At 40.2% G+C, this 14,249-nt stretch overlaps 1 protein-coding gene across 1 annotated transcript in view; it reads left to right on the forward strand.

The window, feature by feature from the left end:
• Positions 1-13,843, forward strand: part of LOC134413350 (meiosis-specific coiled-coil domain-containing protein MEIOC-like) — a 31,472-nt gene extending 17,629 nt beyond the window's left edge. The window contains exons 7-8 of the mRNA XM_063147535.1: positions 1,527-1,707; positions 13,785-13,843. Coding sequence (XP_063003605.1) covers positions 1,527-1,707; positions 13,785-13,843 — 240 coding nt within the window. The remainder of the gene's footprint in view (positions 1-1,526; positions 1,708-13,784) is intronic.
• Positions 13,844-14,249: the final 406 nt, after the last annotated feature.

A 14,249-nucleotide genomic window follows, 5' to 3' on the forward strand; every position in this document is an offset into this window, starting at 1 on the left:
ATTGTCCAGTCTGAGTCAGAAGTGTCAAAGAGGAGCTACTTGTTATCCCTTAGGGGCTGTGGATGTGGACTACTTGGTGAAGGTTAACTGGGCTAAGCTTGGATGTGTGTTGACCAAATACTTAGTATTTCTTCTTCTTCTTCTTCTTCTTCTTCTTCTTCTTCTTCTTCTTCTTCTTCTTCTTATTATTATTATTATTATTATTATTATTATTATTATTATTATTATTAATTTATATAGCACCATCAATGTACATGGTGCTGTACAGAGTAAAACAGTAAATAGCAAGACCCTGCCGCATAGGCTTACATTCTAATAAAACCATAATAAAACAATAAGGAGGGGAAGACAATGCAAACAGGCACAGGGTGGGGTAAACAGGCACTGGGTAGGGTAAAACTAGCAGTATTCTTTAGAGGGATCCAGGTTCTTGCCTCCTTTAAAGGAGAGCAGGCCTCTCCTTAAGCCATCTCTGCTAATTGGGTCTGATTCCAAACCAGTCTTTTCATGTGGCATTACCAAAAGATGTGCTGGAAGAACAACTGGAGGCACCTGAATCCTTCCCTCACCCCTTGGTTACGGTACTGACGTGGCTATAGGAGGTATAGGTGTAAGGGGCTGGCACAGGTACCGTTTAGCTATTAGTCTTAACTAGACCTCTGAGCAATGTTCTGTACTGTGAACTACAGCCTTTTTAGAATATCCAGAGCAATTTGGAGCAATTGCTATCCAGGCCTTGAGTGACTTTCCTCCTATTTAGAGAGATAGACTTAGAGTGGTGTTGTGGGAGATGAGCTCAGCTATACAAGAGTTCTTATGCCTAGGTACCTAAGAGGTGGCCTCTCCCCATATGTGCCTATTCACCTTAGATCCGGTGAAAATGCTTTGCTCTGACTACCATTTTGATGGCATTCCAGATTGGCTATCTTGAATTGTGAAGCAGCCTACTAGAGCAAGTGTGTCAAATGACAACCCTGTTGATCTTTAAAAGGGGTTGTAAGCCTCATCTTAGCTTTTGGAGGGTGTTGGGGTTCTAGTTGGAAGTGACTGCTGCGTGCTGTGACTTGCTTCAGACATAGGAGGGGTAGGATCAACGTATTTTAAATCGATACATATAAGGATGATTTCTCACAAATCAGAAGCAAGACAGAGTACACTGAGCCTGACTAGATATATGAATCCTGATTCTTAAATGGCCACTTCACTGTTTTCCTTGCTTCTTCTGCTTTCCCAGCTTAGTTGCCTGTAATTTCACTTCTCCCATGCAGGTGTGTGTGTGTGTGTGTGTGTGTGTGTGTGTGTGTTGTTGGCAACTCAATTGCCAGTAAGTGCTTCTCCCGAAAACCATTTTCTAGATCTGGTAGGTACTGAACCAACCACTTCAAGCATTCAATATGGAAACAAATTGGAAATAAAAGCTCTAGCACTCTACTAGAAGTGCTTAATAGCAAATTGAGCGTGGCTGCTACCTGACCACGTTTCAAAGATTAAAAAGTCCAATGAAGCATTGCCTTGCCTTTTTTTAGGTCCGCACCTTAATTGGGAAAATGGAGCGCCTCTGTGGTATTCCTGTCCATAGTAACATATCGGCCACTTTGGGTCATCATTTGGAAGCAATCTGTGCTACCCAAGCAAGACGCAAGGATGAAATTGTTAATGCTGTTAATCCTCAGAGGCAAGGATCATCTCGTTACAATAACGAAAAAGGCAAGTGGCTTCTACGTGGTTACTGCAAAACTTTGCACTTTTTTTATTATCCGCGAAAATCATAATCATATGGATTTTGATTAAATTTGCCTATGATTAAATTATGAAATAAAAAGCCTACTCTGTATTTCCCCCCTGGCAGTGCCTGCACTGTTGCAACAGGCAGTCCCTTAGAGAGAAAGGGGGACTGTGTCCTCTCACACTGGGGGCAACATCTGCTATCCATGTTTTTTATAAGTAGTAAAAATAATTGTTAAAAATATATTTATTTATTTATTTATTTATTTATTTATTTATCATACTTATACCCCGCTCCTCAGCCAAAAAAGGCTCTCAGAGCGGCTTACACTTAGGAAAAAAGACAGTCCCTGCCCTCAGGCTTACAATTTAATAAAGACATGACACACAAGGAAAAGGAGTCAAGGAGGGAGGGAGGGAGGAGAGAGAAAGAAAGAGAGAGAGAGAGAGAGAGTCCAGCAGGAGCAGGCCCCGATGTTACTTCTGCCTGCTCCTGTCCCCTCGTTCCTTCTTCTTCCCACAGGGCCAAGACGGCAGTTTGCCCTGTGGGGGGGGGGAAGAGTCCAGCAGGAGCAGGCCCCGATGTTACTTCTGCCTGCTCCTGTCCCCTCGGTCCTTCTTCTTCCCCGCAGGGCCAAGATGGCAGTTTGCCCTGTTGGGGGGGGGGGGAAGAGTCCAGCAGGAGCAGGCCCCGATGTTACTTCTGCCTGCTCCTGTCCCCTCGGTTCTTCTTCTTCCCCACAGGGCCAAGATGGCAGTTTGCCCTGTGGGGGTGGGGGGAAGAGTCCAGCAGGAGCAGGCCCCGATGTTACTTCTGCCTGCTCCTGTCCCCTTGGTCCTTCTTCTTCCCCACAGGGCCAAGATGGCAGTTTGCCCTGTGGGGGGGGGGAAGAGTCCAGCAGGAGCAGGCCCCGATGTTACTTCTGCCCAGGATATATACAGATTACTTTTTTAGAACCTCTGCTCTAATCAATTATTAAATGGTTAATCACCCATCGTAGTATCTTTTTACCCCCCTGATCTTAACAAGCTTAAAACTAAGAGCTAGAATTTTGTGGCCTTAAATACATAGTAATTGGGTTATCATTGCTCATTTTTAGCACATCAGTAGCACTAAATATCTGCCAGTCAAATATAGGCAATGGCTGTAGGACAGGGTAATTAGACCGTACTAAGACATCCTTCCTCTTGATGCAGACCTTAGTTGTATGTAAGACGGTAGTGTGAATTGCATATGGCCACAGGTTGAGCTAAAGAATTGCTTCTTTTATCCAAAGCAGTCTTCTTTATTAGTGTTTGTAAACCTGGGATATGAAGAGTGGTTAACTACCTTCTTGCAGAAGTATAATGAGCATTAAAATGCATAAAAACGTCACTTACAAATGGACTAATTAGAAATAGGGCCTGTTCAGACAACACACTAAACCACGGTTAGGCTGCTAAACCTTTTGCAGCAAATGGCTCGTGAGCGTGTTTAAACCGTGGTTATGTAGCCACCACAGAATCATAGAATAGCAGAGTTGGAAGGGGCCTACAAGGCCATCGAGTCCAACCCCCTGCTCAATGCAGGAATCCACCCTAAAGCATCCCTGACAGATGGTTGTCCAGTTACGAATGGTTCACACGACACTAAGTCATGGTTCACATGATATGCTAAGCCATAATATTTAGCTCAAAACGCTTAACCACAGTGGTTTAGTGTGTTGTCTGAACAGGGTCACTGACTACACATGAATCTATTTAATGCTGAGATGTGTTTTTGGAAAGTCATGAAAAGTCAATAGAAAGAATGTATATTTTAGCAGTGAAATCACACGATTAGCCTGCTTCTTAGGAAATTCTGACAGACTCTCCCTTGAATTATTGTAAAAAAAAAAATACTCCTGTTGAAATGATAACTGTATTTTGGTTTTGTTATAGATGTCCTTGCTCTGGCAGTTGCCATTAAAGATTTGGCTTTCTTCACACGCAAAACGCGTACAGCTTTATGGTGTGCTCTTCAGATAACTCTACCAAAAACTTCAGCGAGCACTCTAGTAAAAAAGGAGGAAGTGGAACGGGCATTGCAGGAGCTCTGTCCTATAAATGGCAGCTTAAAAGTGAAGATGTTCATGGAAAATGAAGACAAAGAAAACAAGAGAGAGAACCATGAAGAACCCCAACAAAATAAATGAGCACATCCAAGTAAATCCTGTAGCAGTGTGGAAAATATGCCAGCCTGTCAGCAAGTATAGATGTTCTGTACTGCATTTCCACTGCTGATATTGAACTTGTGTTTCTGTAATAGTATTGCACCAGTCTTAATATTGGTGATATGTGTCTGCTATGTAAAACAGAAAAGGTCCACTACATGGAGACAAGCAATAGTAGTTCATCTTCTTGTTCACTGATTCAAAACTGTGACTCGAGCCATTAACTAGGAAACTAGCCAGTGGCCAAGCTTATTCTGATGTTTTACAATTTAACACATTTTTGCAACGACACTCTTTTTGTAATGTTAGTATTTTAAGTGCCAAAGTGATTACTAAACACTATGTTTTGTTTTAACTGATAATAATGCACATTTCTGTTGTGGTATTGTTGGGAGCTGTGATTGGCGAGATAAAGATCATTGCCAATAGTCTGGCTGAAGCAGCTAGCAAAAGAAGCATTAAAATGTGGAATTGTGTTTCTAGCTTAAGTTTCAGGCCGGAGTAATTCAGACTTCTTCAGCTTCCATAGGACTGGTGGTGCAGCAGCATTTGTTAGTTTTGAAATGAAAACAAAAGGAGTTCTAGATATGATGCATCAAATATGACATTATAATGAGCATTATAGCCAGTGAGATTAAATTGTTTAGAATTAGAAACTGAATAGATGCCTTTAGTGGCTTAAAACTACTATTTAACCTGGTATGCACTTAATGAAAAATATGGCTATTAATAATTTGAGTATTTATTTTAATGGTTAATATATTATTTTTATCTTATTTTAATGTACACTTTGATCCCTTGTCAGACCTAATAATCAGGCTTAATGTATGCTCAGGGTCTGTATGTGTATGTGTGTATATATAATCTATAAATATACACAGTATATTATGTTTATAGAGATCGAATGTTTGTAGAAATAGTTGCATAAAACTAACTCTATACTAGGTTACCAAAGCTGGCTGATTTATTTTTAGCCTGAAGGAATTTTGTATGTTCAATCACTGTTATTAGGCTTCATGCTGAGTCTCGGACAATCACATGTGTTACATGCCAACGTGAATGTAGAAGATGGGAATCGGAGTAGATTGTGCCCCAGTCCAGACGTTTCACTGGTACTCCTTGATTTTGCTTACTCCAAGTACAAATCTCCTTCGCTGTAATGTTTGGGAACGGCTTCATGCAAATGATGATGGAATCCGGGGTACACAGACACAAAGCTGTTCCTGACATTGCAATGATTTGTGGGGAGATCCTAGTTCATGGGGGGGGGGGGCAAATTTCTGTGTGAAAGGAATCTCTGGGGCTTTAATTTTGGGGTTCTTACTACTTCTGAGTATTAACATTTTAACAATCTTGTAAACTGAGATTACCTCTGTGTACTGATAAGTAATGTGTTTGTGTTTTATATGTTAGTGAAAAACTCTGGGGAACAGTTCTCTTCATTCTAAGAATAGTGTGTTAGTGAAAAACTCTGGGAACAGTTCTCTTAATAATTCTAAGAATGGTGTTAAAACGGTGAAGGATACGGGAACAAAAATATTTCAGTGGTTTGGAACATATTTTACTTGTTTAACGATACGTTAATTGGATACTGCTTTGGGAAGCATAATTGATTCATCATATATGTACTTAATATTCCTTCATCTTTCAGCTCGTGAATATTTAGAGTAAATATAGTATGACAAACAAGGATTTATTTAGATGTGTGCAACAGGAAGTTGCAAATACCTCACATGCTCCCTTCAGTTTAAATAACAAAGGAATAATGTAAAGGCACAATCTTCAGAGTGCCATGTTTGCAAAGAAAAATATAATTAATATTTTCAGTCTTTAGTTTTAGCTTAAAGGTTAATGCTGAAGAAATTATACTTCATGCATTTTGCACTAAATGTCATAAGGTCAAATATGCTTCTGTGGATTAGAACTAGTTTACCGTATGAGGAATTGATTGGATTTCACTCTAACTAATATTACCATGCTAGTATTTGTAATTTGGTAGTCTGTTCTTTCAGTTTATAAAATAATTGTATGTCTCCAGGACTGTGGTATAGTAATGAGTGCATTAGGCACATGGAGTTAATAATTTGTGAGAATTGGTGATTATAATTGGTTGTTATAGGTAATGTGCCTTTTAAAAGTCTTAATAAAGATAAATATAGCAGTGTGCTCAATTTTTGTTACAATTGAGCAATATATTTAATGGGATTTGTATTAAGCTGCATTTGATAGCTATAGTTTATGATATGAATGTTTCATAATCAGTTTCCAGCATTGGGTTCCCTAGCTTTAGAATTTGTGAATGTATCTGTTTTATTATATTGCCTGTAAAGGCATCTCTTCTCATTTAATTTACTTTGACTGCATGTACTAGCTCTCTTCAGAAAATGGCAGTATCAGATGCCTGATGAGTTTACATTTTATGCATGCTAATTAAAACTCAATTTTCCGCTTTGGAATTAAAACAAACAAGTTTTTACTGTACTTCTTTAGTTCAGGATTGAGGCTAGCTTTCCTGTGCCTTTGGCTGATTGTCACATGGGACACCTAGCAATTAGGACTTAATTGGCATGTTATACAAAATCAGTTACATGAAGATATAACTTGTATTGCTTTTAGACCTGATCAGATTCACTACCCATTCATTATATTTTCTGAATGAAGCAATGTTGTCAGTCATAACACACACACTATGGGTATGCTGACATGTCTGTTTCTGAAAAACTCTTAAATATTTCCACTCTTTTTCAGGGTATAAGTTGCCCAATGGCAGATTAGAAGTGGTATTCTTTATTAGCCTTGCTTTTAATTTAAGGAAGTGTTTAATCAGTTGCTTTTAACTTTTAGGTAAAAATTATCTTGGTACTGTCATCTGGAGATAAAAAGTGTTCTCAATAACAAACCCAATACGGCTGTTTTCCCTGAGAATACGTGTCAAAGCATGTACCACTGGTCAAAATAGAGCACACTTTGAAGGCCCAACAATTGGTTAGTTATTGTTGAACTTGCCCTGTGAAGATGCCAGATGTTTAAAATTATGCAGCATAGATATGCAACGTTAGATTTTCTAATCTAAAATGTTTGGGGGAGATTTGTCTGAGATAGAGTGTGAGTTGTGTGTCTTGCAAACTTCTTGTGAAGTGTAGTTCTTTTGTTATGTGCAAGTTCTGTGATGTTGGAAGCTCTGGTAAAAAGTAACAAAGACCAGAGGTTGAGGAACCAGATCAAAATAACACTAAATGCAGTCTGAATCTAATTTTGGTTTCTTGTTAGGGTTTCATTTTGTATTTGACTTGTTTATGTTGTGGATAAAATTCTACTTGAATGCTGCAAAATTTAGCTTTAGGGTGGACTTCTCTATGATAGCTTTCACAAGAGGAATGGTATATAATTTCTTAAATCTAGTGGAGTCCTTCGGCAAACGGGAAGGTTGGGGGAGTGATTTTGTTCAATTCCCTATGCAGTCCCCATGTTCCATCCACAGTGGTCCAGAGGGTCACCCCTCCACCCACGCTGCTTCAGTCACCCATTCCTCCAAAGCAGATTTTGGGGTATGGAAGGAACTGAAGGGGAATGGTCAAAAACTACCTTCCACTTTCCATTCTTTGGAGCAGAGAGACCTGTTCCATAAATGGGACTCCGCTAACAGATTTCTGGATCTAACCCTCTATCTTCGCTAAAATGTGAATCAGCAGATTTTCTAAAGCTGCAGAGCTCACCGTGCAAAGGCCACAATCCAGGGAGTTGCTTAGGCTTGTGTGTACCCATCACGACTTGTGCCTTGCCCCCACCCCCCTTGGGACAGCAGGATCTCCGTGTCTCATCATACACTACTTTTGAAACTTGTTTCAATTGTTTGTTGCCACATGTCATTAGGAGTTGAGCAAAACCCTATTAGGGACATGGAATACTTTGCATTTGCTCTGGACTTTGGCTATAAACTTGTCAATGGGCAAAACGAGTGGTTTTGTTAACTAACATTGGCTTTTAAATGTGACAAGTTAGTCATGATTGTCATGTTGGTTTCAGTGGGTCTAGTCTAAGCATGACTAAGTCTGGATTCACCCAATGGCTTTTATTGACCTTGATCTTAGCTACCTATTTGCACATTGGGTAATTGGGTAAAGTGTTTTTGGTTCTCATTGAATGCCTTGTTCCAAAAAATTCCAGAAAGAGAATTGGCTATATAAACACTGTTAGAATAAGGAAAATAGATAGACTGCTTTTATTTTAAAACTGAGCATTCTTACATAGACACCAAAAGCGTTTTTGAGAATTCAGCATTCTATGTGTGTATACTTTCATTTTCATTTATCTGTGTAGAAACCCAGCGCAAAATTGTTCCCTGCGTGGTTTTATGAGTCTTAATCACCAGCGCACTTAAACTTTTGGTAAATCTTTATATAAAATTATGAAAATGCTTAGTTACGCTTTTACAACAGATTTTCATAGCATCTTGCAACTTATTTTTAACGGCAATTTTTGTTCTAGCTTTCATTGTTTTTAAATGTGGATTTTTGTTGGCCTTATTAAGAATACTACATTTTGTGATACAAAAAAATGTGTGTGAAGTTACTTATCCAGCTTACAGGCAAGCTAGTTGGTGAAGAACCTTTTAACAAACAGAACTGTAACAATTAGTTGTCGCAGCTACTTTGCTTGATAAGGTTTAAAATGTATTGTGTTTGCTGGTAAAATTGGTAATAAAAATAGAAGGGATATACAGGAGAACAACTTGAAACAAATCAGTATAGAAAGTCCCTGTGCAGTAGGGTTGGTTCCAGATGTAGGTCACACTTAGAGAAGATCCACTGATTTCGGTAGGTCTGTTGTTCGTATGACTAAATCTGGAAACAAAATAGGTTTAAGGAAACTGGTAAAAACAGTATATCAAATTTTTGTATAACTGTGCCTGTTAAAATAAAATCATGTGTTGGTAGAAAATATATTTAATCTTAAAACAAATTTGTTTTTATCAGTTTCCTTAAACCTATTTTGCTTTCAGGTTTGTTTTTGGTTTAAGATAGCACTTTTTATTAGACTTCTAAATTTGGAAACAACCTGTAACATTTTCTCCCCAATGAAGCACCTGGGAAGAGGAGTTTGCTTTTATTTTTATTATAGATAATGTGAAGATAAACAATTGTCTATTTTAATATACAGTTTATAGTATATTACCTTGTATATCTTTAGCCAATCTTGTTGAAAGGAAAAAATAAATACACTACTGGTGATAATGACTGCAAATCCTATTAAACATTGATTTAGTAGACGGAAGAGAACTGTGCTTAAAGAGAGGTCAGCTGCCATAAGACTTCATCATTGGCCAATTCTGGTGCTGATTCGCTGTATTTGGAAATAACTGTGGATTCTGAAAGCTACAAAAATCTCACTTCTACCTCTCCGGTAACTTTCTAGATAATAATGACGATGGATGATCACGTTTGTTGTTCACTGAGCTGCTGGGGCTTCCTTCGGTATTATATTAACTGAAATAGGATGCCATTTATCCAAGACTACATCTTCATTTGTGTAAAGTCACATAACCCCTGTGCGCTTGTAGATTACATTAAGAAAACAATACAAAAGTTCAAAACGTTGTAATGTCTTGAAAAATAATTTAAGATGTATGGTGAATCCTATAAAAATCATGGTGAGTGAAATGTACTAGCATTGTTTTTCTGTGTAATGTTTTCTTTCTCTAAATTGCTATGAGCCTGATTGTATTCAGTTACATTTGTCAATTATCAGCTGCTGTTTCTCATGTAAGATTCCCCCCCCTTTTTTTGTAATTGTCACTGAATACCTGTTATGTGTGCTGGCTAACACTTAAAACAATTAAAGTATTTAATATTTAAATTGCCATTATTGTATGTTTTCAAGAAATTAAGGAAGGGACATGATCAATTAAAAAGAAATTAGTGGAAACAAAGTAGGAAGGGGCCTTGCTACCCTGTACAACTTTATTCAGAAGTCCCAATATTCAGGGTTATGGACTTATTAGTAAGTGTGTTTAGAATTGCCATAGGTTTTGAGCCAGATGTAGTCAAACTTAGAGTTGACCTATTGAAATAACTGGCATATAGCTTAGCCATGACCAAAGAGTTCCATTGATTTTAATGGGTCTGCTCTAAGTATGACTAAATCTGGATCCAACTCTTCTTTCTACTTAATCTACCTGCATAGAAGAGCCTTGATTAAGCAGTCTCCTTTCAGAGGCAGTTCCTTCATTCTGCTCTATAACATTCCTTCCAAGGAGGCAGTCTTAACACTAAAATGAGGAAACTGGTGAAAACGAAATTGAAAGGTGGAGTCAAGAGGGTTAAATCCCTTCAAAATGCTTGGAGGTTGCTCGAAATCACGATAATAGAAGCTAAAGTAAAATGTATGCCACAGGTTCAGAAAGCTAGTACCAATTCCAAGGGTCCACTGTCAGGATGATTAATGAACAGTGTCAAGGAAGCTATTAGAGAAAAGACTCCTTCAGAAAATGGAAGTCTTACCCAAATGAGGAAAACGAAAGGGAGAACAAGCCTGTGCAAAGGAGACGCAAGTCGACAATGAGAGATGCAAAACTTTTTGAGGAGCATATTGCTAATAACATCAGAGCCAACAATAAAGAATTCTTTATATCAGAAGCAGGAAACCAGCTAGGGAGACAATGAAGTTAAAGGAGGATGAGGAGATTGCAGAGAAGCTGAAGAAATTCCTTCTCATCTGTCTTCACTGCAGAAGATATAGGACCGTGCCTGTGCTTGAATGGATCTCTTCTGGAAGGGAGTCTGAGGAACTGAAATAATGGCAACAAGAGAGGATGTTCTCAACCTTATTGTCAAATTGAATGTAAACAAATCACCATACCCAGATGGTATCCATCCTAGAATTCTTAACTCAGATAAGAAATTGCTGATCTTCTAACAAAAATATGCAACATGTCCTTAAGATCAGCCTTAAGAGGACTGGAAAATGGCCAATGTGACTCCAATTTTTAAGTTGGCAATTTTGCATTCAGTATGACCCTGTTCAATGAAACGCTAAGCCACTGTGGTTAAGCATTTTGAACTAAACATTATGGCTAACCATGGTGGCTACATAACCACGGTTTAAACACACTCGCTAACCTTTTGCTGCAAAAGAGTTTGCAATCTAACCATGGCTTATGTTGTCTAAACAGGCTCTATTTTTTCTATTAGTAACGTTCATGTTTTTCCATAGGAAGGCAGAATAATGAGTGTTGAGCCTGCGTGTTGAGAACTTCTGTTGAAGCTCTGATCTGCATCCCACCTCCATTTTGAGACTAAAATTGGCAGGGGTACAGCAGATCACATCTGACTCCCTCACCTCCAAATCTCTTTTGAAAAGCTGTGAAAACAGTTCTTTTAAAAAATGGGGACCTAGAGTTTCCCAATTCCCTCTGTTGAGGATGGTAACTGCTTTTGTCTTTCATAACTGGATGTTTATAAGTGAGACTTTCCAAAAATACCTATCTATATTTTCAGATTATCGCATTTGGGAGAATGTCATAAACATGACTGGTGGATATCTGTGGATTTTGATAATTCCTGATGACCTGCTTACTGATTTGGAGGCAGCAGCCCTTCCACGCCCCTCAACGGCACGAAGCAGGCCTCTATTTTTGGCCAGGTTTTGGAAACCTAATCTCTGTGTTTTATCCTCTCAGAGGCCGTATGTCTAGAAGGCACCACCACCAAAGTATTCCTCTACCAGCTACACACTTATCTTGGGCCAAGTTGATGAAACTGACCATGTCGTCTTGGCCTTTATGAAATCATCGAAAGTGTTTGACCAGGGGGCTGCTATCACGAACCTCTCACCCTGAGACTCCTTTTTACATTTCCCTTTAAAAGATCCCAACCATAAACGCAGTCGGAATACAGCTGCCCACTCTGGATTATCTTCCTTTCTGAATCCACCTCTGGGCATCACCTTTTACTCTCCCACTGATTCTGCGATTCTCTGACCCCTTTTTGGTCCCACAGCAACCAGGTTGGCACTTTGTGCACCCTTTATTCGTCTTCTACTTTACCGCTGCAACCATATAAATCAGTATCTGACCTCAGGGACTTGAAGAATCCAATCCAGTGTGAAACAAAATAACTTTTATTTAACAAGTTCACACATTTTATCAAGATGTTTCATTTGTTTCAGTACTTAGTTGTTACAATAAAGATGACTTGTATCCTTGCCCACTTTACCTTCTAAATTCCTAATCTAGGTCCTCCTGCTCCCTCTTATTCCCAAAACAATAAACCACAGACCCTGCACTAATCTATCCTCTACAGCAGACTAGCCCCGACTCTCTTCAACTACCAACTATTGACCTTAGCTAGACCTACCTGTTATCCCACGATGGAGGAGGGAAGATCTCGCATTGTGTTTAACGCGAGATCCCTCCACTGTTTACACGTGACTACCTCAGAAGGAGAGGTGTTGCGCTCGCCATTTTTTATTTTTTAAAGGAGTAGCAGCGCATGGACGCTTGTGCGCAAAAGGTAAGCATTTTTTAAAAAAAATAATTTAATTTCCCCGCTCCCTCCACCCTACCCCCGATGGGCACAGAGCTCCTGAGGAGTGCTGGGCCCCCGTGTGTGGCTCCCAGCAAGGAATTGTGCGGAGCCGGGTCAACCCACGGCACCCAGCCACATGTTCCATGGTCTCAGGCTCAGCTTGGGACCGCGGAAAAACTGGGGGCGAGGGCGAGATCCCGGGGCAAGGGAGGGATCATCCCTCCCTGATCCCGGGATCCCCTGTGCGTCATGTGGACACACAGAAACAATCCCTGGGTTTGCCCCAGGATAAAGTTCCGTCTAGTTATGGCCATTGACTTTAACTGTCATTCCTTCACACACTCAAATCCAACAGCCAACCAGCATTGACTCCAACATTCAATTCACTCACTCCCCCTCCTAACAGAATTAACTACTTACCAGCCATATCATGCGAAGTCTAAACAGCATTTTCATAACAGATAAATGGCATAAAACAGTGAAACATCACAGCTGCCTTCATGCTGCTTCTCCACCACCAAACCCTGTGGTATCGCGGCTACGGGGTGGCGTCGAGCAGTCTTGACAGAGGGAGGCAGCAGGGGATTTTCAGGGGCCATAAGGCTTGCCAGGCCCTCTCCCTGCCCCAGCTTCTGGTGACCAATCCAAGGTCATCTTCTGGCTGGGCATGCCCCCTGCCCAGCACCAGAGTGAGGACAGATGGCAGAAGAGCCATGCTGACCTCACTCCGGGAGGGAAAGTTAAATATTTCCCTTTGCCTCTTTGCCCCACTATGGCTCTGAATCTGTGGCTGCATCACATAACTGACGCAACACTGATTTGGAGCCAGCACAGGGCAAATACGACACAGAGCCCTTATTTAGGGTGGCTTTTAGGTATGGTAATTTAGGTTGTACCCAAGTTGTACAAGGCAACAAAAGGCAATGGAAAGCAGTGTGTCCCTTTGCCTGACCTACCCCGCCCATCCTTTTATTTGACTTATCATGCCATCTAAAGAATTTTGGGGAACTTGAAAACTTACATACTAGCTTGTGATTTTTCACCCCCTCTTCCCTTAAAAGAGTCATTTCGCTATCCTTGTATGGATTTTTTTTTCTGCATAATAAAATGGTCCCAGGGAACTACTTCCGTTACATGACGGGCAGGTATCAGAGAACAAGTTAAAGCTCTTCTCCAGTCTGAAAGATGCTCCCTCATAAATGCTGTCAGTCATTGGAGTAACCACCTGTTTTCTTCTCACACTAACATACACACACACACACACACACACACACACAGATGAAAAGCTCTAGTGGCAGCAAGCAGATTTTTCTAGCTTCTTTGACCTTGGCTTTCTACCTAGGTCTTCTGCCGTTCTTCTCTGTCTACGCCTATGGACAATATTCCAAGCTGCTGAAATAAGAGCAGTGTTATTGCACTAATGGAAGGCTAAATACATTGGTTAAATACATTGCTTCCATTCCCCTGCCCCCCAAAATCACTTCTTTAAATTGGGGAAAGAAAACTCAGAGGAAATGAGTTTTTTGGTAGAACCACAGCTAGGTCTGCAAGGGTTTTTGGAGGCACAGGGACATGCTGAACTGAAGAGGTGCTCTGCCAATCGAAAAGGGCCATCTAGTCCAGGGGTGTTGAACCTCTTTCAGCCTAAGGTTGCCTATTGCCTACCAAGCCAGGTTTAAGGTTCTAGTACTAGTTTACAAAGCCCTAAACAACTTGGGACCAGGATACCTGAGAGACCACCTTCTCCCTTACCAACCTGCCTGATCGGAGGTCATGCTTTTGGTAGTTCCACATGTACCTATGGCCT

Source organism: Elgaria multicarinata, chromosome 1, assembly GCF_023053635.1.
Source record: "Elgaria multicarinata webbii isolate HBS135686 ecotype San Diego chromosome 1, rElgMul1.1.pri, whole genome shotgun sequence".
Classification (NCBI taxonomy): Eukaryota; Metazoa; Chordata; class Lepidosauria; order Squamata; family Anguidae; genus Elgaria; species Elgaria multicarinata.